Source organism: Takifugu rubripes, chromosome 6, assembly GCF_901000725.2.
Source record: "Takifugu rubripes chromosome 6, fTakRub1.2, whole genome shotgun sequence".
Classification (NCBI taxonomy): Eukaryota; Metazoa; Chordata; class Actinopteri; order Tetraodontiformes; family Tetraodontidae; genus Takifugu; species Takifugu rubripes.
The window spans coordinates 655,514-683,479 of NC_042290.1; the positions used below are offsets into that span (position 1 = coordinate 655,514).

The 27,966-nt window shown below is 44.1% G+C and overlaps 1 protein-coding gene and 2 long non-coding RNA genes across 20 annotated transcripts in view; 1 reads left to right on the forward strand and 2 right to left on the reverse strand.

Annotated features, from left to right (window-relative positions):
- Positions 1–27,966, reverse strand: part of tcf4 (transcription factor 4) — a 128,692-nt gene that overhangs the window by 35,453 nt on the left and 65,273 nt on the right. For all 18 annotated transcript variants that reach the window (XM_029837245.1, XM_029837256.1, XM_029837244.1 and 15 more), the window contains 2 exons: positions 18,673–18,799; positions 16,919–16,968 (listed from right to left, as the gene is read on the reverse strand). In XM_029837245.1, coding sequence (XP_029693105.1) covers positions 16,919–16,968; positions 18,673–18,799 — 177 coding nt within the window. The remainder of the gene's footprint in view (positions 1–16,918; positions 16,969–18,672; positions 18,800–27,966) is intronic.
- On the forward strand, positions 3,122–9,146 carry LOC115250135 (uncharacterized). Its single transcript, XR_003888691.1, has 3 exons — positions 3,122–3,256; positions 8,278–8,386; positions 9,022–9,146. It is a non-coding gene; the product is annotated as an uncharacterized lncRNA (long non-coding RNA).
- LOC115250134 (uncharacterized) lies at positions 14,170–16,719 on the reverse strand. The gene is made up of 2 exons (XR_003888690.1): positions 14,593–16,719; positions 14,170–14,361 (listed from the first exon to the last, which is right to left on the reverse strand). It is a non-coding gene; the product is annotated as an uncharacterized lncRNA (long non-coding RNA).

Sequence of the window (27,966 nt, forward strand, 5' to 3'; positions counted from 1 at the left end):
GGATAAATGACTTTGTGGCTTATTTGACAATCAAATTTCAAGCTAGCATTAGCCGCTGGCAGCTTAGCTTTGCTGTAGTTTAACACCTTTAAATCAGTGCAGATATTGGATATGAAATGAGAGCAGACGTGACTGTAGTATCAGCAAAGCTGTAGCTCAATGCAGCCGTTGGTATCCCAGGATGAGAGCTGATGCGGGGTGTTTCCCACAGCGTCTTCCCTTGATGCGTTCCTTCGCTCCTACCGATTCATGTGGTTTGACGTCCAGCTACAGATTCGTGTTAAAGAACAGAGGTGGGGAGGATTATCAAGAGGTAACGATCACTGATCTCCTGAACAACCTGCTCACATCTGCTGTCGAGCTTGATGCTCAGCAGTCACACATGCCCAGACCGAGGGAATCAATCCCACAACTCAGCGACACGCAGCATCTCTTTACACAAACGGGTGGAAACACACAGCTCTCTCAACAATGCTGACCCAATCTGTCCTCCTAAAGGTCTCCTCTCATCTAAAAGCCTAAAAAACTACATTCAGTTTCATCACTTTGCTGCACGTAAATGTATAAAATACATCCCATTTGTTCTTCTCTGCTAACCAATAATGTCACGCATCATTTAAACAGTCGGCACGCTTTAATGGACATTTCACTGAATTAAATCCTGACCTGAGATGCGCACATTTAAAACCTCTGCTGCTTAACAATAAAGGCTCACAGCAAATGACCCAGAACAAAAGTATAAAACATACAAAATGAATGCGCTGAATACCCCCCCCCCCCCCCCCCGTAAAGGAGAAGCGGTAGAAGATCGATGATGGATGAATATATGCGTACGTATGCAAGAGTAAACATAAAACGTGTCATTATCAGAGACTCCCTAAGCTTTCATGTAAATGTTATTTTTGCTAAAACTTCACGTAAGCCTGATTGTAATTCTGAAATTAAAAGGTTTTTGTTTCTCAATAAGAAGAAAATAAATCAAAATGAAATTAATTCTTCAAATAAGGATTTTTGGTTCATAATTGTCAAAATTAAAAGTAAAAATTGCTTTTTGCAAGATTAGAAAAACAATTGAAAAATAAAATCTTGTGGCGGTGACTCAAACAGACCCACGTCAAATGCACAAGATCAGAAAACGCACAAATAATTCTATATTTTTGTGTAAATAATTCTATTTTGTGTACCTTCTTCATACTGTGTCAGGAACAGTTTGTGTATCAGTGTGTTTCAGCGGCATCAGTGTCAGATAATCTGATGCTGAAGGATTAAGATTAATCTTGAGTGCTGTGTTGGGCTTTAACCGGCTGGACAAAACACACAAATACACACACACACACACACACACACACACACACACACACATCAGATATTAGTCAGTGTAGAAAAAAACAAATTAACCCATTGACAAAGGTACAAATTTCACACACACACACAGACACACACACACAAACACACGTGTTTATAAATCATGTATCAAAAAGGCGGAAGAGCGTTAAATAACTAAGTAATACAACAAAAACACACTGACACAAAAGTATCTACTAAAATAGAGATTAGTTGTCAACCATAAATGGACACACACGATGAGATGGACCGAGCAACTGGACACCAAAGATTGGGCAGAAAAGAAGAAATGGACGGTATACTGTAGACTTCTGTTTCATCTGAGTGAATTGGGACAAAGCTCGTGGAGTTGAAATTTTAAATTTTAAGCTCTAATAATGCGCACACACAGAAGACGTGAAAATACCACAATCGCCATGTGGAAATATATCGGAAATACATTATTGTTCTGAGCAAGTCACCGAGATGGAGATAGAGTCCAGGCCTGTATGCACACACACACACACACACACACACACACACACACACACACACACACACACACACAGACACACGCAGTGTATAGTCCATGTCAGCTAAACACACCTTCGCTGCAGTGTCAGTCGCACCAAAAACCTTCCTGTTAAAGCTGCAGGTGTGAGAACCTTTGATGAAAATATTTCCACCCTCCAAATGATCACTTAACTCTTCATTTTTCATTTTTAATACACAGATGTCTGACCTGTGCTGGATTGCTAAGGTTCAAGATTTTTATTTTTGATTTGATTAAATTTATTTTACTAAGATTTAAAGATTAGCAAAGAGTGCACATTGATGGGGACCGGTTGGTCCCGATGCGTTTAGAATTAATATAAAACACATTTCAATAATGTCAAAAATTTTGACTTTCATTTGGCAAACTAGAGTTGGAGTAAGTCAACAAAAAACAATGAATTTAATACGAAATCAATTAAAATCTCACATTCTGAACTTCTCAAGTAAAAGTAAATTGCAGGCCAACTGTTTCTGTGTGTAAAGTCTTTAAAGTGTGTGTTTCCTGTGCAGATTGAGAGGGGCTGCACGGTTTTGGCAGCCTGCTTCAGGACTCTCCTAATTAAAACTTACTGAATATTCAAATACGATGTTAGCATAACAATAGCTGACTGGCCGGGCTGGCTTTAAATGAGGCCTTTTGTTTTAGCCGAGCTTTCTGCTGCCTCATTAAGCCGCTGGAGCTTAAGTAAGAGAGCCGACAGCCGCTAACCGAAGCACGGGCCTCGGCCCTCTCCTCCTCCTCTCTCCTCCAGTACCCTCCCCCACTCTCTCCCTAAACTAAAGCCTCTGTTCAGCCTCTTCGCTAGCGGACCCGTGGCTCATTGCCGCGGTAGCAGCTCTGCCCAAGAACCTCAAACATCCACCAGTCTGCAGCCAGTTCCCCCTCACTCACAAGCCCAGCAGGACAAACAGCCTCACTTCAGCACAGAGATTCTCTTATTTTCTTACTTTCTGTCAGTGGATGGCGGGTGTAAACAAGCGGAGGAACAAAGTAAGATGGGGGGTACGGCAAAATGGAAAAGAGCTGGCACCAAATCAAAACCCTCGGCACAGCGTGCCATCCAGCAGCCCAAACAAAGCGATGTGCTGCCGAGCCCCGTGGCATCGCCAAAACTAAACGGCCCGGGCTCTCGGCGGAGCTGCCGATAAGAAGGAACCCAACTACAGGGAGACATCTCAGCCAAAACGCGTAAAGCTCTGGAGCCTTAGGCCGTGAGCATGGCTCTGAAATGCTGGCCGGCTGGCCGGCCGGCCGGATGGAAACCAGAGACCCAACAGCTCTGAGAGGACAGCTAGGGACTGTTGGTGGGGCGGCACGGAAACAACAGAGACGCCAGTCAGAGCAGCAGCAGCAGCAGCAGCCACCTAACCGCTACAGGTAGCACAAAACAATATTAGAAAATCCATGGTTCAGGCTCTACATTTACAGTATTTCATCATAAAAATACAGACAGCATAAAATAATTTCTAATATGTAAATTCAACCTTTTTTCCCTGAAAAATGTAGTTGTGTCTATTTTCAAAAAAAACAATAATAAATCCATTCCTGCATTTTAAATTGGTAGTAAAATGACAGTAATTCACAGCCTGTGCATGAGGCCTGTCAGGTGCAGTTTGGGCTAATTATCAATTATAGCAGCACTGCTGCTGAAACCTCTTTGAATAGAAAAATCAGATGTTTTTTTCCAAATGATTGCTATTATTTTCCTCCCCTTCTCTTTCAACACCTTCAATTCAATTAGTTCCTTGTCCAAGTTTGATGGGAATAAAGTGACATGTGGAGTCAAAGGTGAGACAAAGGCAGACAGAACAGGCAGACAGTCACTGGCAGGCTGATTCATAGCAGGTTTCATTTACACCTGAGTTACACCAGAACATCCCTGCATTTAAGGAAAGAAACTGTGAAATCCAGTCACCTTTCTTTACACCCTATTTGTAGCACACTTCACCCCCTCCTCTAAAGTCAGACGTTTTACAGGTGGCGGTTTCTGGGAGACAGACAGACAGACAGACAGACAGACAGACAGACAGACAGACAGACAGACAGGCAGGCAGGCAGGCAGGCAGGCAGGCAGACAGAAGAGGATGTACAAGAGGTTATGGATACAAATGTGAGATGACTTTTTAATGTGTGACATTCATATCTAACACTATTTAATAAAGCACGAACAACCTGTAATGAGCCATATCTGTATAAAAAACAGATCCCTCAGCAACATTCTAATTGTTAAAATGAAATTAATATGTGTAATATGACATCGTTATTTATAAATAATTAACGGTAAAGTTAAAAATGTAATTACAGCGCGGCAGTAAAATTACAGAAAAAGAAAGATTTTTTTTTTTTGCTAATTCGAAATATAAAAACAGACTAATATTTATAGCGTGTTATATTGGTGATATTTCACCGAAACGAAAATCAAAAGCACGTAAAACACATTGGAGCTCTTAAATCTGATATTTATTTTATTTATTTAAAAAAATAAAAAAAGGGAATCTCGAAAGAGAAAGATGGGAACGGATGAGATGACGGCGGTTCAAAGCGCCCCGCACGCGTTTATTTGTTTTATTAGATTTCAAACTGTCATCTCGCCTCAGAAAATGTGGACACGCGTGCGCGCGCGCGCAAGTACACACGCACGCAAACGCCTCAAAGGAGTCAACCTTTATATCCAAGCGCTCCGGCTCAGCACGTACGCCGTCACTTTCCCCCCGCTCCGCTACACACACACGCACACGCACACACAAGTTAGACAACAGCTACAATGTTTTCCAAAAATAACCCCGGACAGACGGACAGCTCGCGCGCAGGCCCCTCGCGCTTTGACGCGCGGCAGCGGCGAAGCGATGCGCTGCTGAAGTTGCTGCGTAAAAAGCGACACTTCACCTTCGCACCTCCTCTCTCTCCCTCTTTCTCTCTCCCTCGAATCCTCCTCTCTCTCCACATATCGCCGCCTGACTCCCAACCCCTCCTGAAAGATGAAGATAAGAATGCCGAATGTGTCTTACCGCTTTGCCGTTGTAGTAGTACATCAGCGAGCTGCCCGTCATTCCCGGGATGGTGTACGCGCAATACATCGTTCCTCTCCTCCGCAGAAAGAAGAAGATAAAACTATTTCTCTCGCTGTTTTTGGTTCACAACGCGTCTCACAACCCTGAAATCTTGTTCTTCCTCGCCTGTTTGAACTTTTCTCGGGTTTTGTTATGGTTTCAAACTCGCGGCGCTCCGCTCGCGTGTCCCTGCCTGCGCGTTTTTTTCCCCCGCCGACAACAATTCCTTCAGTTGCATTTTCCCATATGGCCGAGCCGAGGCACGCGGAATATGCAAAGTAGGCAAAGACAGGGGGAGAGAGAGAGAGGGAGAGAGAGGGAGGGGCACACCTCTCGCTCTCTGCGCGCGGAAAACAGACGGAAAGAGAGAGGATAAATTTATCGCGCGCGCACACACGAGGCCACGCACGCACGCGGTCGCCGACACACTCAACTTTCCACATTAAATCTGGAAGCCTCCCCCAACCCCGCCCTCCCTCCCGCGCTTGTCTTTGATGCGGGACGAATGCTTCCCGGTCCGCGCGCTCCCTTCTCCTGCACACGCGGCTCCTCGCGCCTCTTTACCTTTCCCCCTCACTCATCAACCACCTGGGTTCTATCTGGTTTACGCCGCCGCTCTCATCCCTCCGCTTGTTTTCAACCTTCCTGATTTTATTTATTCCCAGTTTCCTTCCTTCCTTCCACTTTCCAGAGGCCTCCTTCTGTACTTGCAGCCCATGTTTTTCTACACGTGTCCTTCCTTTGAATTCACATCCCAGGCAATGATAAAATGATGAAAAAAACATTTTTTTCATGTTATTATATATATATATATATAATTCCCACATGTCTTATCTGTATAAGTCTTTCCCCGTTTTCGAAACCAAGATTCACAAATTAAGACGAGGAATGACAGGACAGCAGATGAGTAAAGGAGACTGAATGAGTGACTCTACTTTTCAAGGCATCTGTAATTGATCAGGAGTTTCACCAGCTCTTTCTTCTCACCTGTCTCAGACTGACACTGGTGAATTTCACACCAGTTGAGTTCTGCCACGATTCGTCGTTTGGTTATAATAAATTGGAGCAAACCCGTGACTATCCGGACAAGGTCAAACTGTGATGCTGGTGTTCCGGACCAGTAGATGGCGCTAGATTTCACAGCTCGGAGGAGCAGGAAAGAGCGCCTGCATGGTGACCTGTTCCTACCTTCTCCCAGACAGGTGAACCTTGGACCAGTTTAACCTCAATACAATCAGTATTGCTCTGTTCCTGGTAAAATCCCTCTAGAAATATAATAAATCTAATTGTCAAACATAATGAACACCTGACATTTGAGACACTTGAAGGAAGCTGTGACTCTTTAACACAGCATTTTAACTCATCTTTGTTGCAAAATCATTTCCACCCAAATCTTTATTTATTTTTCCCCAAGGAATGCAAATTTCCATCAAACTGATCCAACGGCATGTTGAAAATGAAAGGTAGGGTTCCCAAAGCTCTTGCAATTTTGTGTACTTATCCAGTCATCCAACACCAATCCAATGGATGTGAATGACTGGCAAATGTGGGAAACACATTTATGGCCCTCTTGTTCATCTAGAATTGACCTTAACATTAAATTATTAACCATAAACCGCGTTATATCAGTGTTACATTTGTGTCCGTAACCAGTAAAAAATGGCTTGGCTGTTAATCATCAAAGAATATGACTGAAAGATGAGATGGAAATTTAAACACTTAATAGTAAACGGAGAAAATTAAGAAAAAATTAAGTGAAGTTTTTAGTTTGACCAATATTCTGCTGGAAATGACAGAGGAGGGACTATAAAACCAATCCTGCCCTCAACCACCAGGGGGAGACGAGAGGGTTCTGATGTCTCAAACAGATGGACAAACATAAGTAAACAATATCAAACTGCTTCCATGAAGGAACAGGTAATGGCAGAAGGTGGCAGGAACCACCATGAGACACTGCAGGGGGACAGAGGCACCATAATTGAGGGAAATACAACCACATCTGATCACATGGCAGCAACCTCTCACATTTATGAAAGTAGAACTGTCGAAGAAGGTCTGAAGTCCAGAAGAGGCAGCGGCAATCAGTAAATTTTGGCACGTACCAACATGCTCAAACATCAAAATCTGATGAGAATGACCAGACGGCAAATCTTCCTGAACCTGAGCTGGTTCTTCTCTGAATAAAGCTGGATGCAGACAGGCCACACAAGGTAAAGACCAGGGGCCATTCCAGTCAGCCAAAACTACTCTGGATACTTCTGGTAGGATAACCTCCTGTGATCCAGATCCAGATGTCTCTTACTGTTGCCTCAATAACGCCATAAAGTCCCAGTACAAAGATGACCTCCACCAACAGAAGATCTAATCCAACAGATGACAGAGGTGGAGATTTGCATCACCTGCATGGAGAGACGTTTCTGATCTCCACCCTCAAAATGTACTGAAAGGGGCTGAAGAGTGTGTGTGAGGCTCCAGGTGTGTGAGGCCGTGGGTGTGTGTGTGAGGTCCTGGGTGAGTGTGAGGCTCCGGGTGTGTGTGAAGCTCCAGGTGTGTGTGAGGCTCCGGGTTTGTGTGAGGCTCCGGGTGTGTGTGAGGCCCTGGGTGTGTGTGTGTGTATGTGTGAGGCCCTGGGTGTAAGTGAGGCTCCTGGTGTGTGTGAGGCCCTGGCTGTGTGTGTGTGTGCGAGTGTATGTGTGTGAGGCCCTGGGTGTGTGTGGGGCCCTGTGTGTGTGTGTAAGGCCCTGGGTGTCTGTGTGTGTGAGAGAGATCCTGGCTGTCTGTGAGGCCCTGGGTGCGTGTGTGAGGCCCTGGGTGCGTGTGTGAGGCCCTGGGTGTGTGTGTGAGGCCCTGGGTGTGTGTATGTGGGGCCGTGGGTGTGTGCCAGACCAGCACGGGTGGTAAAATGGGGTTTTGTCATTCTGTTGAAGTTGAAATGCAAATGTCTCTGAGTGTGGCGTGAGCCCAGATAACCCCCACGACCTTACGCTGACACCATCAGCCGCCCTCAGATGTGCCACAGTAGATGTTACACAACTGTTCTTGCCAACTTAGAGAAGATTTTTCTTTGGGCTTTAAAAAGTCAATGAAAATAAAGAGAGAGAGGCCAGACACTGATTCAGTCTCCCAGATTTCACATTAACACAGTCATCATTCATCCTATTCAAACAAATAAGAGACTCCAAAACAAGCAAGGATAGAGCCCAACACCCCCACACCCCCCTGTTTCTCTCTCCCTCTGTTTCTCTCTCCCTCTCACTCCTCTTTTGGCTTTAATTTGATTAAAAAGCGAGCTGCAGGAAGGAGAGGGAGGGCTGATGCACATCTAATAAGTGGACCATCTGTCTGCAGCGCTGGCTGGCTCCCAGCATTGTACCCAACCAGGCCGCTGCCCGGGAAAGGGAGGGATGGAGGGAGAAACAGACGGAAGTCAACAACGAGTGACCCGGAAGAAGCAGAGGTAGCATTTTATATTCATCCTCAGATGGTTGTTTGGCTGATGCTTCTCCCTCTAATTTCCTTCAGAGTGAACCCACCTTCTCTCTCACCTCCTCTGGATGGAGCGTTTCTCCCTCTTTTTACATCCTTTTACTACTCAACCTCTTCTCATTCACTGCTTTTCTGAATGTTAAAGCCTGCAGTGTTCCTCTTTTCCTCCATAATATCCTGCCTCTCACAATTTCCCCCCAAAATATGGTGTATTCCAAGACAGGAATTGACCGATTGAATTGACTCTAAGGAAGTGTAGCATGGCAGTAACAACACAGGTACTAAGCTGAGTCAGTCTGCAGCTGACATGCTCTCATCTGATGCTGATGGGATGTTTCTCTCTCAGTTTTCCACGGAAGCAGGACATCTTTTCATTTCTTGCTCTTCTTCATTTCTGGTCAACAACTGTCAGCTGCTCAGCAGAGGTTCCCACAAACCTTGGTCATAAAAAGTTCTGCTACAAATTTGGGTGGTAAAAAAGGCTAAAAGACAAGAAGAGTTTTAGCTCAATTCTCGATGAAATCTTTGATGGGTAGACAGATTAATAGTTTGCCCTCTTTTTAAATTAAATGTGTAATAATACTTTTGTTGATGGTTTTATTGCAGGTCTGACAAATCTCCGTTATATTTCCATCCTTCAAGGACTGTTGTGGGAGCTCCTCCTCCCCTTCTCCTCCTTCTCCTTTGTGGTGCAGAGAAGACTGTTAATCCCTGGTTGAATTATAATCTCACATTTCATCCTGATTTCACACCGACAGGATTTTGCCTCAAATTACAAGAACAAGCTCTCGCTTTTTGTCTCCCTTACTTTCCTTTTCAGTTGTCGTCAGACTGTATTTCCACATATTTCCACATTTGAGGTCTTGCCTTCCTTTATTTATTTCCCCTTCCCGTCTGTCCTTTTGTTCTAATTTCCTTCTATTCTTTCCTTCATCCTGTCCTTTTTTCTTCTTCTTCCCCTTTTGCTATTTTTGCCACAACTTTTTTTGCACACAAGGAGTAGTTGCTAGCTTAAAGCCCCAAGAACCCTCACACACACACACACACACACACACACACACACACACACACACACACACACACACACACACACACAGCATGACTGCACTTTGTTCTCTTCATACAGCCACTTCCTATCGTGAGCCTTTGATTCGAGTCTTTTTATGTTGCGGTTTTGAATTTACAAACAGTAAAATATCGACAGGATTGAAGAGTTAAGAGCAAACAACCCCCCCCCCTCTCTCTCTCACACACACACACACACACACACCAAGTGACATGCACGAAGCACTATTTTTGCATATGCAAAAGCTGTGAAACAGATTGTAAGTACAACACGGTGACACATGAAGTAAAAAATGAACACAAAACAAAACGCTGTGTGAAACACTTCAGTTTGCGTCCAAATATCTTAAGATAATATTTAAAGGGTAACACTGATGGAGCAGTTTGCACAGTTGCCATATAGCAGGATGGTTCCTGGTTTAATTTGGGCTACAGGCCTTTCTGAGGAGCATTTTACATGCCTGCACTGGTTTCAGTTTCCTCCCAGTATGTAACTTGTATGCCCATTAACACATGGAGACTCTAAAGCAGGGATTTCATATTCCGGTCCTCACGGGCTGCAATCCAACCGGGATTTCTGACCTACCGGATCAACAACTCTTTCACCTGGGTTCACTTGCTATTTTCTGCCTGGGAGGACAGAAAACCCAGCTGGATTGCAGCCCTGGAAGACAGGTTTGTGATGCTCTAAACTGACCCTGGACACACATGTGTGTTGTTAATGGTTGGACCCTCTGTGACCCATGCTGTATATTCATCCTGTTTAGACTTCTTATGCAGACAGAACACTGTCTCTATGTAAAGACCAGTTTAAGGCTCAGATTCAGCCCACCTTTAAAACCCATGACAACCTTTTATCATCCCTGACATGATGACGAGCCTGATGGGAAACTCTCCACAAAAACTACACAAATGCAGGACGATAGTTTTTGAAGGTCCTGCCACCCAAAGTTTCCCTATCAGAGTGGAACAAGTCAATCCTGCTGTCAAAAATGACACTTCCGATTTCACGGTCAGTCATGGCTTTGCTTTAACATGTAGCATGAGGTTCCACTGAGCCCTGGTGTGTTTGTGCTGCTTTTGAGTGCTGAACATGAGGTCAGTTCAGACCCGAAGACGCTTTTTGGATCAGACGTGTAATGAAAATAAAAGAGGTCCAGCTGCCTCCCGCTGTGGCCCTCTGGCAACGTATCATAGACTCGTACATATTTGTTGATTTATTCCACTAATCTCTACAGTAAACTGAACCATACAGGAGGACATACATGGCAAACAAGTGGACCAATCACAGCTGCCGACGGAACATTTCTGGTCTCAGTCAGTTGTGTCAGAGTCTAAATACGCGGTTTCACCTTCAACTAAGAGGAACCATGTCAAGATGACAGGTAAAGCGCAGATAACCAGCTTCAAAAGCTAAGTTTATATTTTGTTTACCCCCATTCAGAGAGTAGGTAGTTTGAAAGGTACCGCTGCTCTTTCTTTTTACAGAACAACCAATAAAAACCTGATGTGGCCTCATTTCTGATGGAGAAAATCACGTAATAAAAAAAAACAACCTGACTGACATGTGTGCACGGACGCACATTCAGTATCAAACCAGTCTGAGGAGTGTCTGAAGAAGTTTGTGTGTGTGTGTGTGTGTGGCATCCATCAGACCCACAGCCTGCCGATAAAAGTAAGCACAGTGCAGAGAGTGAGAGAAAGAAAGAGAGAAGGAAAGTGAGAGAGGGGTAATCGAACGAGCGCCGCTGCACACTAATTATGTATGCATGATTTAATCTGCAACTCAATAATATGCAAATATATTCATATGTTAGTTTCTTAATTAAAAATGCAAAGCAGCCCTTATGGTGATTTTTCCCTGATTTTCTTTTCAGCCTGACAATCGGAACATTTTCTGAGATTTTACAAATTGGGGAAAAGTGCAACAGCGGGAGGTTGACAAAAAAAATATATTAATATTGAAAATCCACATCAACTTGCTAATCAAAGCAAACTTTTTCGCACCACCTCAATTTCAAATAGAACACTGCTTGGTAGTTTCAGAGAAAAGAGGTGTCATTTCACAACAAACAGTCAAATTAATAATGACAATTAAACTGGAGAAAATAGAGAATCGGTCTGTCTCTCAGGACAAGAGCGAAGGAAAAGTTCTGAGTTCTGAGGCAGGACAAAAGAAAGAAAGAAGCTGTTTTTATATTCTGACTGTGGAACCAATTGTGGCTCATCTTGTTTGAGTTAATCACCTTTCTGTATATAGGAGGAGCAGAAAATGAATATGTTAAAATAATATTTACTTTAGGAATGAAACTGTCGAAGGTGAAGTGAATAAAGCAAAAGCAAGTGCGACATTTGTGCGCAGCAAAGTCCTGAGAAATATTTAGCACATTATTAACAAGTCAGGGCAGCTTTGTCACCACTCGTACGGGATGATTTGTGTGATGCGTGTATGCATGTGTGAGCGCATGTGTGGGAATGTATATGATAACATGTGAAATTCATCACGGCCTTGGAGCAAATCTAAGTGCTGCCTGTAACTCCAGCCAAATATTTGGCTCCAGGAATGCATGAAGGAGCATTCACATCTGCAGCAAGCATTCAGATGTGTGTGTGTGTGTGTGTGTGTGTGTGTGTGTGTGTGTGTGTGTGTGTGTGTGTGTGTGTGTGTGTGTGTGAATGTCACACAGTAACATTAGTACTGAATGGTAACTTGGTATGTTCCATAGACATATTCACACCACATAAATAAAGTGCTGATGGCCTGGCTCGGCTTCCTGCAGCCATCCAAATGTAAAGCTGCTGATCCCAGATATGATGTCCATGTGATGCCAGAGAGCCTGCGGTGCAGCCACGGCTGCAAGCCCTCCCGACTGGGGAGGCCGAAACAACCGTATGACTGAACCAGCTAACCAGGTGATGTTAAACAGTTTTGAAATTATGTTAAACTAACACAAGAAAATATAATTAAGTGCGTTTTATTTTCAGAAGTGAAGCCAGCCAGCTCTGTGACGAGCCCAAGTTCCTGATGATGGTTATATCTCTGGCAATCAAAAAGGTGTCCAGCCTTCCGACTGATCCTCCAACATCATACCAAAGCCCACCATCCCACTATTGCCCCCGTGGAGATTTCAAGTGCTCGGGGGTGGCACGTAAAGGTGGCGTTTATCCAACCAGTTTCAGGGCAATGGAAAAAAACCTCTTTGTGCAGTCCTGTTGAAGTGAACGCACACTCAGCTCCTGCAGGCCGATGCATTGACGCTACAAATGTATGTGAAGTTTACAAAATTAATGAGGCACTAGGCTCATGATGAGCAGCTGATTCAGAATCAGCTCAGGTTTGAACTCAGCTCTCAAATGGGCCCTTTTAACACCCATTGACAATGACAGGGGCCTAACTGACCAAAACCAACCCTAACCCTAAGCGTGAGGACCAAAGTCGGCCCACAAATGTCCTCACTTTACTCAGTAAATGTCTTGTCTGGCCCCTGCCAGGCTGCGGGAAATATAGTCCTTTAGTGTGTTTAAAATGCACAGAAGGACCCAGAATCTGCAGGTTTGAAACCCCCGTTGACTGTTGTTCACACTGTGTGGCTGCTTTATTACAGGCATGTGTGTGTGTGTGTGTGTTTGTGTGCATGTTGCAGTGTAAATATAGGTATTCAATACTTGTATTTACTTCAACTGTGATAACTAAATATATCGAGGCTCATCAGCTCACTCCTCATGTCCGCGGCTCCTCTGTAGTACTTGGGGGCGTCTGAAGGGGGCACTATGGCTCACCGTACAGAGTCCCTGCGCCCCCTCACCTCCCACCCACACAAACCCACCATCCTCTACCCTCTGTCCCTCCTACACCCGCGGCCCATCGGGAACCGCCGGCTCTCTCGCTGTTTCTTCTGCAAGACCTCGCTTAATTTAATTAACGCTGTCGACTTTAAACAAAACCACATCTGAGCCGAGGACAGAGACGGAGAGCGAGACAGAGACAGAGAGAGCGAGAGAGAGAGAGAGAGAGAGAAAGAAGAAAGAGGCAGAAATGGGTGCTGAGGAATTGGTTCTGGTCGCTGAGAGGATTTACTCTGCTCAGGGTTGAAGGTGCTGCTCCTTTAGGCGTCTGTCCCTGTCCCGGACAGAAGGACGCTGATCAGGCTGAATCCATGAGGTTTGAATCTAAATAATAAATATAAGCTGCAGGTAATAAAATGCTCTCTCTTTTACGCTGCGCTCCATAAAGCTTCACTTCTTTCTCTCAAGCAATTTAAAAGATGAAATAATCTGCATAGTTGGTGTAGAAGCAAAAGAGAATTTTAAATTTGTAAAATGTTTTTGTCCAAAAATCGTCTTCCTTCCTAACAAGCCTGAAACATTTAAATTCATTATACTGAAATGAAAGTCTAAACACTCATGAGGCAACTCAGCCTTTCATTTTCCCCACCTGTGACTCACATTATACCTCTGACAAAAAATCTATAATTTCATATTTCCTTTAAAAAAAATGATTAATGATATTTCTAAGGATTTACCATCGTAAACGTACATATATAAATATTTATGCCATTTCAATTGCCCAACTGCAAATTATTAGACATAAATATGGTGGGCTGTGTAGTGATAATTAGAAAATATGGAAATAACATAAAATTCAGTCGTTTTGATTTATAGCGGAGCAAAGTGACAATTACCAAAATAAAAATTTGGAAATATTTAATTTCTTTTCATTAATGCTGCTGTATAGCCAGAGTGAGAGAGTATAATATATAATATTACACAGATCCTTTTTGCTGCGTTCCCTTTCAACACACTTTAAAAAAAATATTTGTTGTTTTGCTGTTTCTGTCAGTGCCAGCGAAGCTCTGAGGACGAGACAGATCCTGGATCAGCCTGAAGAGCAAACCAACAAAAACAATGAGAATTTAAAAAAGCAAGTGAGCAGCAACAAAGACAAACAGCAAGACGGCTCTCTGCAACCTGCTAATGTTAGCAACTGATGCCTAATTTCCTTTTGATTACAAAGACGTCCCACGCTCTCCTCTCAAGTGACGTTTAATTGTTTTTCAAAGTAAATCATCAACTCAGCAAACTAAATTTGACAAACAACAATAACAAACTTACAGCGTGGGGAGACATGAGGGCGGGGGAGAGCGGGAGAAACGAATTCATTAAGAGAAGGAGAGCCATCGCCCGCGGTGGATACGGAGCCCAGATGAAAGACGGCAGACGAGACTTTTGTTTCTGCCTTAAATGACGAGCGTGGAGCAGCAGGAGCATATGGGAGGCCAACAGCAGCGCGGCGGCGGCGGCGAGCAGCAGCAGCTTAAACACTCTCCAGTCACACTCACACTTTCTCAAATTCATTAGAATAAAGGTTCAAATGTTATGGAATTTCACTCCGGTTCAGGCAGAAAAAGACCATCATGTCTTTGTAGAGCCGCCTGCTCTGCCAGCCTGACCCCGGCTACGGCTGTGCATGTCTCACCGCTGTGAACTGGGACGCGTGGCCATGTGACGTCCACGCCAGGGAAGTGCCGCCGCGTCCCTCCACGCGCAGCACCTTCCAGCTGTCAATCACGACGCTTCGCCATAGCAACCTGATTTGGTTTGTCTACTGTCACGCGACCTTTGTGCACCCAGCTGCCTGAAACCTTCTGGGCCGCTACGATACTGGGCCGTGGTTCTGACAACACGTGATCAACACCACTGTCCTGATCGCGTCCTTCGATCAGCATCGAGATCGATATCAGGCTAAAATTGGCTAAATTTGGGTTGAGTGAGCAGCAACTTTAGCTCAGATGACGCTGCTTTCAGCGTTTCAGTGGGAGGAGGAAGTCATCAGAAAGGTATTTTTTCAGAATAAAAGTCATTTGACTATATTTAGAGATTTTCCCCAGCAGCTCCTCCGGCTTGTGCGTGTCCACATGCACGCTGGCCTGTCCAATACGCTTCATGATGTGTTTGAGAAGACAACCAGACGTGACCATCGTGTCATAGGTCACCTGGCAACACGTGCAGCCAGCCCGGGTGGGTGTGTGTTTTATGAATGTACGAATCTATAATCTATAATCTGTCATAACGGACGTTAAAAATGAAATTCCAAAGCTACAAACAAGGTCCCAGTGAGGCTGCTGTAAAATACAGTGTCACACACTGTAACACCCAGCTACACACACACGCACACACTGTAAGACACCGCAGGTTAAAAAATGCAAATAAATATTTTAACAAATCAGACAGAGAAAAGTATTTTCATTTTCTTTTTGTCACATCTTCCCTTCCCTCTCCCGGAGTCCCCCGAAACCCCAGCTGACGGAGACACGCAGTCGTGGAGGAAACAGAAAAGGAAGCTGGGACAAAGCGAACTGAGGCCACAGAAAAGCGGACTCCCGCTGAGCCAAAGAGGTGGCTGTCGCGCTGTACATTCACACGTCCTTAACCGGCCATTAATGAGGTCAGCAGCAGGAAAAAAAAGCATCAAACAAGTCAAAATTAGAAATGAATCTAATGAGGAGTGCTGCTTCTACGGCCGTGATGACACAGGAGCAACCACCGCTGCTGCTACCAGCCACTTTGATACAAGATGAACAACCATTTAATCTACACACACGCGCGCGCACGCGCGATCAGGACTGACCTGATCACAGTTTGATGGTCCATCACACCTCTGTCACCTGCTCGTGTTTACTTCATGAACGTAAAGCAGCAAATCTATGCATCAAACGTGACATTAAAGGTTTGTCCACCAAATAATCACATCTGCAGTATTTTCTCAGTAAAAAGGTCAATAATGACAGCCAAGGGTACAGATTAATTAATGACTAATCACTGATTAAGATGAAAGTGAAGCCATGTAAACTTTTCTGTTTTTGTGCTCCTTCAGTCTTCTAAAAGTCCATCGGCAACGGTACCATCAAGCTTTTCTCAGAGGTCATCAGATTTCTTAAATTCATTGATTTAAAAATAAGTTATTTTTAGGGATTTAAAAAAATAATAATTCCAAATGTGTTGATCGTGGGCTGATCTCACAACACTGGCAGGACGGTTTCCTGCACAGAAAACCCACATTTGTTTTTCCATTGAAATCTGCCAAACGCAGGAAATCGCCATGTGACCGGGAGGAAAACGCAACCAGTCCTTTACAAATCTCATAATTTTCGAGATTTTGCTGAATTTTAAAAATGGAAATGGACGTTTATTCCAGAACGTTTCTGCCCAAGAACAGCGGATCCAGCCAAAAACAGGCAGAGCCACCGAACGCCAGCAGCTGCCGGCGCCCAGCTCGGCTTCGCCCTTGTCCTCACATCCAAAGCAAAGCCCAATTCTTTCTTTCTTTGGCCACAAAACAGGAGAAGCCAACGTGCAGCAGCCTTTTCCTCAGTGACACATACTCCAAAGGCCAATAACACTGCTGAATAATAATAAAAAAAGGCATGTTATCACTTACCGAGGACGGCAAGCCAGGAGGGACCTTCCGCACCTTTTTTGTGTGAATGTCTAAAAGAAAGAAAAAGAGAAAACAATAAAACACATGAGGGCTTTTACCAGGCCCAGTGCTTTTATTTCCACTGGAAAAGGAGCTTCTGGTTCGATTTCTATGAATTTAATCGATCAGCCGAGGAGAAAAGAACAAGGCCACTTTTCCCACCACTATTGAAACATTTACAAAGAGAGTTTTATGGCAAACAAGCGCGACACCGTAAGATGCAGCAAATCAAAAGCTGAGACACAAAGAGGAGTGACTTGCCTTTCTCCCCTTTTGGTTTGATAAAAGCAAAGAGGGCAGCTTTTTATATGTTTATATTATTTTCAGGGTTTCTCTCAAGGAGAGCGAGGGAGCAATCTATCAACGGGAAGGCGACACTTTGAGAGAAATGAAAGAGTTGTTTTGGGGGGGGGTGGCCCGTAGTTCTAAGTTGTAGCGTGTGTTTGTGTGCTCTCAAGGCTAAAGCTACCAAGGCTACGTGGCGGCCACTATTGTCCGCCATTCTAAAAGACTTCCCTGTATTTTTTTCCTTAAGCAGCCCTATTTGAAACACACTCACATGCGCGCGCAAACAGGATGGTCACACACTCACAATGCTCAGCCTTCTAAAGAAACAGCCGTGTTTATGAAAACACACAGCAGCTGTTAACGCGGGATCGGTTCTGCTGAAAATGTTCTCCTGAGGTCACTGATAAAAAATTTCAGCTTGGACAATATAAAAACCAAATTGGGGTCCTGCTCATTTCCAGCACCTTTACTGTCATAAACAGAGCAATTTTACACTTAATTAATATTAAAGCTGTGGAGGAAAATAAACAAACTTTTTAGTGGAACCATATTTTAAGTATTTATTTATTTATTTTTTACATTTTATCTAAAATTTACAGTTGCTGAAATTATACTAAATCTAAATTTTGACATCTGAAGCCAAATCATGAAACACCACACGGAGAATTTCAGACATAGGAAAGTAAAAACGGATCTGATGTTTGTATCTGTATCAGTTTGACATCAGCACTTTTAGCTTTTAAATCGCATCCCGTTAGAGGTTGTGAGGAAATAAAAGGTAACTTTAATTTAATCATGTTGGGTTTTGCGTACTGTGTTTTGACAGGAAACAGAAATAAAATATTGATTTCTTTGCAAAGACTAAAGATAAAAGTGCTAAATACAGCGATGATGTCGCCGTTAATGATGCAACTACTGTGCTAAATGTCATCACAGGTGTTGGCAATGTGTGTGTGGTGTGTGTATGGTGTGTGTCTGGTGTGTGTTTTGTCTGTGTATGGTGTGTGTGGTGTGTGTATTGTGTGTATGGTGTGTGCACAGCGTGTGTCTGGTGTGTGTGTTTGTGTGTGGTGTGTGTATGATGTGTGTGGGGTGTGTATGGTGTGTGCCTGGTGTGTGTGTGATGTGTGTCTGGTCTGTGTATGGTGTGTGTGGTGTGTCTGATGTGTGTATTGTGTGTGTGGTGTGTGCGCAGTGTGTGTCTGGTGTGTGTATGGTGTCTGTCTGGTCTGTGCATGGTGTGTGTGGTGTGTCTGGTGTGTGCATTGTGTGTGTGGTGTGTGCACAGTGTGTGTCTGGTGTGTGTGTAGTGTGTGTCTGGTCTGTGTATGGTGTGTGTGGTGTGTGTATTGTGTGTGTGTGTGTGTGTGTGTGTGTGTGTGTGTGTGTGTGTGTGTGTGTGTGTGTGTGTGTGTGGTGTGTCTCACCCAGGGTGTCCATAGGCAGTGTTCTCCGACGCTGGTTGGAGCTGTAATGCTGGTAATACTGACCGGCCGGCTTGGTGGGTGAGGCTGCACCTGGACTCCCCAAACCCAACTCACCACCCAATATCGACTGGTTGAAGGACAGACAGACAGACAGACAGACAGACAGACAGACAGACAGACAGACAGACAGACAGAGAGAGAAAGTATTAATTAGGCAGGATGTGAACAGAGATGTTGTTCTAAACTGTGCTGCAGGAAGGATTTATAATAATGTGTATAGCCTGTTCATAGGAAAGCGTCTTATTATGGCGAAACCATAAACAACGTTTGCATTTTCACACCCCCCGCAGCAGCGCAGCCTCCACTTTGCTGCCAAACGTCTAACCTTCCTCTCATTGCGTCGACGCCTTGCCGCTGACTTAAAATGGCGTCGCACGCAAGTGGGTCCCAGCTTCTCTGGAGAACGTTTGTGGATAATCGAATGAAGCGGAGGCAATCTCGCACGAGACGGAAACAGAGCGTAACAGTCCGATGGAAGGCAGCGCAGATCAGAGCTGGAGTCCACGTTGTTGCAGAACAAAAGGTTGAATATGAGGTGCAGCAGGTCCCCCACATCTCTGCACAATGCAGGAAGGCCAAAGTAATAGATAGATAGATAGATAGATAGATAGATAGATAGATAGATAGATAGATAGATAGATAGATAGATAGATAGATAGATAGATAGATAGATAGATAGATAGATAGATAGATAGATAGATAGATAGATAGATAGATAGATAGATAGATAGATAGATAGATAGATAGATAGATAGATAGATAGATAGATAGATAGATAGATAGATAGATAGATAGATATTTTTTAGTTTTTTTGGAGAGGAGGCCGGACACATTTTTATTAGCCTTAAAATATTTCGATAAATGCGTTAAATTCCCTTTTATGTTCAACTGTTTCATTCTTGACGGTTGAGAGGCACCCAGACAAAAGAGAAGAAGAGTGAACCGATAAAGGTTTGATTTCGGCAGAACCGGTGGCAGAGAACGCGCGTGTGTGTAATGGTATTTACCTCATGCTGGCGGCTGTTGGAGAACCAAGCAGGCTCCCGGTCCAACCTGTCTTCAGAGCCGAGCTCACTGCGACTCTGTTTACCGCTCAAACTAAGAACACCAATCACACATTGTCCGGCTAATTAAGTTCAATAAGTTGGCAGCAACAAGTGACGTCTGGGTGGGGATAAAGGACGGCGAGGACGGAGGGTCCGGCTTTTTTTGTGAGGTAAAACTGAGAGGAGAGGTGAAAAACAACTGTCCAAACTTTAGACTCAAGCAGAACTCCTTAAAGGAAAGGTCTGATTTTATTTTTTCTCAGGGAGATTTACCGTTAATTAATTAGTGCTTGGTGTGTTAAAAGCAAAGGGCGGAGAAGCGTGTTGGGGCCGTTCGGAGGGCTAATCTGAATTCTGATCAGCACGTCCGTCCTATCCGTGACTGAAAACAAGAGTTAGCTTGGCACTGCTGGGCTGAGGACAGCTTTTCTCATGCTAAACAGGACCTAAGTAGGCCAATTACAGGGCCAGCCACGGTCTCCCAGCTTTTCTCTGGCTTAAAACAAAAGGACCCTTGTCTTAAATAAAGTCACTCACACACACAGAGTCAGACACAAAGGCACACACACACTGTCCCACACCAATTCAGCCATCCTTCCACTGGGTGTGTGCGTGTATGTGTGTCATTGGGGGTAAAAGGGGGTTTCCACTAAAACAAAAAAGGTCTCATTGATTGTGGCCCTTTTCTTTCTTTTCTGTCTTTGTCTGTGTTATTTCTCCTCGAACATCGAGCCAGGCCGGTCCAGGACCGTCTCTCCGGCAACCAATAGACACACCAAATACTCTGTCTGTCTCTCCGTCTGCATCTGTACCTGTTTGTCTCCATCACATGTCAAATATTATAATATTACTATTGTAAAAGTGACAAACTCAACTCTTCAAACAATATCTGTCCACACTTGCCAGTCGGACACAGTCAGAGCCTATCAAAGCCCTGCGGTGTCCCTGAATGTCAAAATTCATCTAAAATAAAGAAAATAAAGCCAGTGTTTCAGCCTGGGCCCTCTAACAAGGAAGCGCAGTGACGTTGACGTATTACACCGTGAAAACAGGTGTCATTTTGGGATGAAGTTAATGGGTCGGGTGCGTTTATAGGACTCATGTCCTGAGCCACAAGCAAGAGGTTCCTCTGCAAACACAACTGTTGTGCTAAACACTTAAATAGTTGTTGTGTGGAAAACACAGCAAGGATGAGTGAGTGAACGGGCAACGGCCAATGATTATGAAGAGATGTCGGATCAATGAGCCTAAATTCCAGATTATCCTTCACGTAAAAAAACTGCCAACATGTTGCGGAAAAAAAGATTTTCCACATAAAATGTATGAATAATGAAATTATTCTGGTTGACCCAAAAGTTAAAAGTTAACCCTCTGAAGCATGAGAGAGATGGAGATATAGAGACTGAAAGAGCGAGTGAGACAGAGACAAAGAGAGAGAGGAGAGAGAGAGTTTCTCGGAGCTGCGCTGCAGAACGCAGCTGCTCACGGAGACGATATTAACTAAGATAGATTAGAAACAGAAAAAGACACATGGGACAAGAGGGAAAAGAAAGTCTGAGGAGGAGAGAGAGAGACGTGGAAAAGCTGATACAGAGAAGAGCTGGACAAACAGGCAGATGAAAATAGGAGAATCAAACATTTGGAAGGCTGACTGGGGAGCATCATAGAGCAGTTACTGCTATGATACAATCTGTGTGGAGATAAAAGCAACAAAGACAAAAATCAGACAGATAATTAGGTTTGGACATTTGTTGATAATGTCTAGTGTCTGAGCTTTTTATAGGAAAAAGCCTTCCAGCTTTTCATGACACAACTCCAGTCTTTTGTTTTGTCAGACAAGTGTCGTAGCTGCTTCATTCTAAAGCTGACAAATAAAGATCTTTGGCGCGAAACACAGACGTTTCACATTGTCCTTCCTGTTTCTGTCTCCTAAATTTACTCCAACCTTCTGCTGTCATGTGACTGAGAAAATAAAATGTGCAGATGCCATCAATTTCAAAGAGAAAGAGATAGAGAAATGGAGGGAGGGAGGGAGAGAGGGAGAGAGGGAGAGAGGAGGGAGATAGAGGGAGGGAGAGAAGGCAGGAAGAAGTCATTAATTACCAGGAAGTGCTGGCGAGGCAGCGGCGCACCTGTACGCCAGCTTCACTCCAGCTGACACACGTATAGATATACACACCTGCACACACACACACACACACACACACACATGCTCACACTCCTCTGGGAGTGACAGCCTGAGGCTATAACCAGAGGAACCAGGCAAAGCTGATGCAAAATGTGGACCCGCCGAAGAGTTTAACTGCGTATCCGAGCAACAGCTCAAATATGGAGGCGATGTCGTTATTTTCCCACTGTTTTTAAAGTAGAAATGTTCACATTCTTGTCCCAATTATATGTTAATTAATTTTCTTTAAATTGGCTGATGGATTAATTGTCGTCTGCGTGGAATTACACATCGTCATTAAAGGCGTGCGGTGTTGCTATCACTTTAGCGACTCCGCTGAGAATTGTTACACTGAAATTAACACGCCGGAGGATCCTGAGGCACCACGAACCAGACTGTCCACATAAAGGAGCACAATCAGCTGTTCACCGTAGTGAACTGGTATCACTGAGGCCAGTGCGTGCATGTGTGTGTGTGTGTGTGTGTGTGTGTGTGTGTGGTAACACCTAATTTGCCTCCTGTAACTTTTAGTCCTAGAAAACTGCTTTATCTGAAGGACACACCCTTTAGAATATTTAAAGGATTAAGGCTTAAATAGTTTTTTTTTAAAAACCATATTAAAGAGGACTAAAAAGATGAAGAAACAGAAACTGGTAAAGTATCACTGTAGCAGCAGATTTAGTCACCTTGAACAAAGCGCTCCGCTGCCATGGTTACAGACTAATAACAGCAGTTATCAAAGCAGCATCAACAATTTATTAATTTACAACAACCAGGTGCATTATGTGATGCAGTCGGGTTGGTCAGCTGACACTGAGAGTGAGGCAGCCAATCAACACCCAGAAGACTCATGACAACACAGAGGAGCCAATCGCATCCTCCGAAACACCAGCTGCTCAATCACAGCCTGAGAAGTGACGGATTGACTCGCAAATGACACACGCACGCACACACACACACACACACACACACACACACACACACACACACACACACACACAGAATTTAAAGCATTTTTCCTTAATTAGAGCTCAACGTTCAGTTTGACAAATAAATAGCAATCATTTAAGAACACTAAGAGCTGAATCAGACAGCAAATTACACTCGACTATATCTGGCAGCAGCCTGTACACCGCTACACAAGAGAGGACGACTGGAAACTGCACATAGACTCAAGCTTTTTATACCTGCTCCTCGCAGATAGAGGAAATCGTCACAGCTACGAAGAATAAAATGTTAACAAAGTCGAGTAGTAAAGGACTGAGGAAGCGAGACATAGATTTGTATACCATAAAAGAGTTAAGTTAGGAGGATAAGTTGAGGGAAAATATGAGAAGGAAGAATATAAATATTGAAAGACAGAGTTGGAGGAAGACCGATGTAGGGATAGAAAAAGGCAAGAAATAAACACAGAGAAATAGAAGTGGAATAGAAAACAATATCAAGGGTCTCAGGGATGAATGGTAAATGGAATATTTACTGAGATTAGGTTTTCTTCATCCACTTCCTACTTTTAAAAACATAGATTTATCCATTTCAGTCCAATCATTATACTTCTGTTCAAGTTTGAAATAATTTATAGAAACCTGTATAACAGTGTAAAAGAGAAATAAAGGAGTAAATTCAGAGCAAGAGGTCAAGAATGAGAAAGAAAAGGAGATGATAAGAGAAAATGCAATGGCTGAAGCAAACAAGTCAAGTCAGCAAGACCTGATGGATGGGAAGAAGAGCAGAGAAAGGAAGAAAGGAAGCCAGAATGATTGAAGAAGAAAGGGGAGGAGATGGGAATAAATGAATGATAGATGGAGAGACAGATATATATTTAGAGATGAAACAAGAGATGAAAAGGGAATGTAAGAAAGTTCTCCCTGCGGTGCCATATTGAACTGATCACTCCATCAGTCCCAGCTGCTTTTACTTTGTAGTCGTGGATACATTTTAGCCATTATAGCAGGAACAAACACAGAGCAGAGTCAAGGAACAAAAACAGACTCTGCTTTTGAACTAATCACGTCAGTAGGGTGCAACTGATCTGCTGTCAGAGAACCTCCGACAGGCAAGTCAAGAGAACAAAAGTTCCCCCAAAACAGACCCCAGGTTTAACCACCACCAAAGCAGAAATCACCAGAATTACCATGGTGACACGCCACACCATAGACTATTATAGATATATTTCCTACATTTATAGACTTTACACACACACACATATATATATATATATATATGTGTGTGTGTATGTGTGTGTGTATATATACACATGTATATTTATATATATATATAGTGGTTATCCTACAAGATGGCTACAAGATGACAGGACAGAGGTGCCCAAGAAATATAACAAACTGTCCACAACTGAGGGACTGGAGACTGCTAAGCAAAGACTCACAGCCCTGGCTACTCGACTAAAGAGGTACACAAGAGAAGTGGAGGCAAGGAGAATAAACAGTCCAGCTAAATCCAGGTGAGACTGAGCAATACTGGAAGAGTATCCGGTAGAAAGAGGCAATGCACAACACTAATACCCAATGGCTACAAGACCTACACTTAAGAGCACAGCCAACTTCCAGAACAGGACCCAGTAGTCATCACCTTAGCAGACATCCAAACAAGAGTGTCCAAAATGAAGAGCTAGACAGCACCAGGTGCCGATAAGACCCACGCCTACTGGCTTAAGAAGCTGACTGCACTCCATGACCGCCCGGCAGCACAGATGAACCAGCTGCTAACATCAGGGACCCACCCAGCGTGGCTAACCCAGGGCCGGAGAGTCCTCATAATGAAGGACCCCCAGAAGGGCACAATACCATCCAACTACCGGCCCATAACCTGCCTCAGCACCACATGGAAGTTCCTATCAGGCATTGTAGCGGCTAAGATCAGTAGGCACATAGAGCAATACATGAGCAGAGCACAGAAAGGAATAGGCAACAACACCAAAGGTGCCAAGCACCAGCTACTGGTTGACAGGGTAATCGTCAAGGCCTGTAGGACGTGGTACCAACTTGTGCTCTGCCTGGATTGATTACAAGAAAGCCTATGACTCAGTGCCGCACACATTGATGGATGACATCAAGCTGTATGCCAAGAACGAGCGTGACATTGACTCACTGATTCACCTCACTAGGATCTACAGCAAAGGCGGATAATATCTAGAAGAGGAGAGGTGATCACAACTGATGGGGTTGAACTACCTGAAGGGAACATCAAAGATGTGCAGAACAGCTACAAATTCCTGGGGATCCTGCAGGCAAATGGTAACCATGAGGAGGCAGCTAGGAGGTCATCCACAGCTAGATACCTACAGAGGTTAAGGCAGATCCTGAAAAGTCAGCTGAATGGTAAGCATAAGATCCAGGCCATAAACACCTACGCCCTGCCAGTAATCAGATACCCTGCTGGCATAATACCCTGGCCACTGGAAGAGATACAAGCCACTGACATCAAGACAAGGAAGCTCCTCACCATGCACGGAGGGTTTCACCCCAAGTCCAGTGTCCTGAGGCTGTACACGAAGCAAAAGGAAGGGGGCCGAGGACTAGTAAGTGTCTGAACGACTGTCCAGGAGGAAACAACAAGCCTCCAAGAATACATCAAGAAGATGGCCCCCACTGACCCACTGCTGAGTGAATGTCTCAAGCAACAAAAGCCCACCAAGGAGGAGGAACCTGAGGGGCTATCATGGAAGGACAAGCCCATGCATGCAATGTACCACCAACAAATTGAGGAAGTGGCTGATATCGAGAAAACTTACCAGTGGCTGGAAAAGGCTGGACTGAAAGACAGCACAGATGCACTAATCATGGCTGCACAAGAACAGGCCCTGAGCACCAGAGCAATAGGGGCCAGGGTCTACCATACCAGACAAGACCCCAGGTGCAGCCTGTGTGGAGACAGTCCAACGTATCATTGGACCTGAGACAGTCCAACATATCACAACAGGGTGCAAGATGTTGTCAGGCAAGTCATAGATGGAGCAGCATAACCAGGTGGTGGGCATAGTGTACAGGAACATCTGCACTGAGTTTGGACTGGAGGTCCCAGGGTCCAGGTGGGAGACACCCCGAAAGTGCTAAAGAACAAGCAGGCCATTCTGTGGGACTTGCAGATCCAGACTGACAAGATGGTGGTGACCAATCAGCCTGACATAGTGGTGGTAGATAAGGCAGTGGTGGTGATAGATGTAGCAATCCCGAGTGATAGCAACATCAGGAAGAAAGAACACGAGAAGCTGGAGAAATACCAAGATTTGAAAGAGGAGATAGAGAGAATGTGGGGTGTGAAAGCAACAGTGGTCCCAATAGTGATTGGGACACTAGCGGCAGTAACACCCAACCTGAGTAGATGGCTCCAACAGATACCAGGAACCACACCAGAGATCTCTGTCCAGAAGACCACAGTCCTAGGAACAGCTAAGATCCTGCGCAGAACCCTCAGACTCCCAGGCTTCTGGTAGAGGACCCGAGTCTGAAAGAGGCACCGCTCAGGAGGCTGAGGAAGAGATTTTTTTTCAATATATGTATATAAATATATAAATTTAGTACACTTGAACAAGCTCCACCACACAGTGCACGCTTGTGTGTGTGGGGGTGATCAATAGTTACAGAGATGTCATTAACTGAGGACCACAAATGACTCTAAATGACAGTGAAGAGTCTCTGTGGTCCAACAGTGGGATCCAGTTAATGCGTGTATGTGTGTGTGTGTGTGTATGTGTGTGTGTGTGTGTGTGTGTGTGTGTGTGCGTGTGGTATCTGCTGAGCTATCATTAACATTCAGATCTCGTTAATATTCAATCACCAGTAATAAAGGTGATAGATAAAGTGAGATATTGTCTCAACGTGCGGAAAACAGAAACCAAAACTACCTCCATACTTCTAGTTCAACAGGAAATCCTCTGATTCACGTGCGTACGTCACACCTGCATTCAGACCAACGTATTGTATGCCAAATATAACAGGAGCATGGAACATTTTGAGACTCCCGAACATTCTAGCTCTTCCCAATTTAGGTTTTTCATTCAATTATATACAGAAACAGAACAAGCATATTCAGATATTTGACACGAGGCTGAAGTGAGAGGACCAGACGATCAGGCCGTCAATAAACCGATATCAGGTGCTGAGGAGGGAGACATGATGACCCTCCATCACGAGAGGCACGAAATAATGTACAGCAACACTGCAGATAGGAGCTGTGCTACTGCATATCAACAACATTGAGAAGAGCTGAAGAGCTGAAATAAGGAATGAGACACGACGATGGTGACAGATGCTCCACAATCACAACAGTGTGTCAGCAGAGAGGCCCGCAGGGCAAAGGTCAGTGTGTTTAGAGAGCCCTCAGAGTGTGTGAAGGACCCGTTCAACTCACTGAAGACTGATGAGAACTATTGAGGAGGGAGAGGAGGAGGAGGAGGAGGACACACCTGCTGCTGCAGACCGCGCTGCACATTCCAGCCATGAAATTAATCCTGAGAGGAGCTCAGAAGTTCCATTAACATGACACAGTTTGGAATTTCCATATTATTGAATCACATTAGAGGTTGAGAGTTGAGTGTAAAGGTATGGATATAGAACGCTATATACAGATATACAATTTATATATTTATATATGTCTGCTTAAATGTAAATGTGTGTGTGTTTGTGTGTGAGGGGGTGGGGGGGTTAAACCTGCATTTTTATAAGTGAATGCATACTTCTAAGCTCTTAAAACTTCAAAACAGAGCATTACACTTTCCTAACTGACTTTCTAACTGACTAACAAATGCACACACATGCATGCACACACACACAAACACACACACACACACAATAGCATATAGTATATACAATGTAGAAATATGTAGAAAACAGCTCATCAATCAGGGTAAATGCAAAAGAGCTTCTGTGGTTGTTAAACATGAAGCAGGTGGACAGTGTGTGTGTGTGTGTGTGTGTGTGTGTGTGTGTGTGTGTGTGTGTGTGTGTGTGTGTGTGTGTGTGTGTGTGTAAGCTGTTGTTAGGGGAGTTCAGGTGACACCTC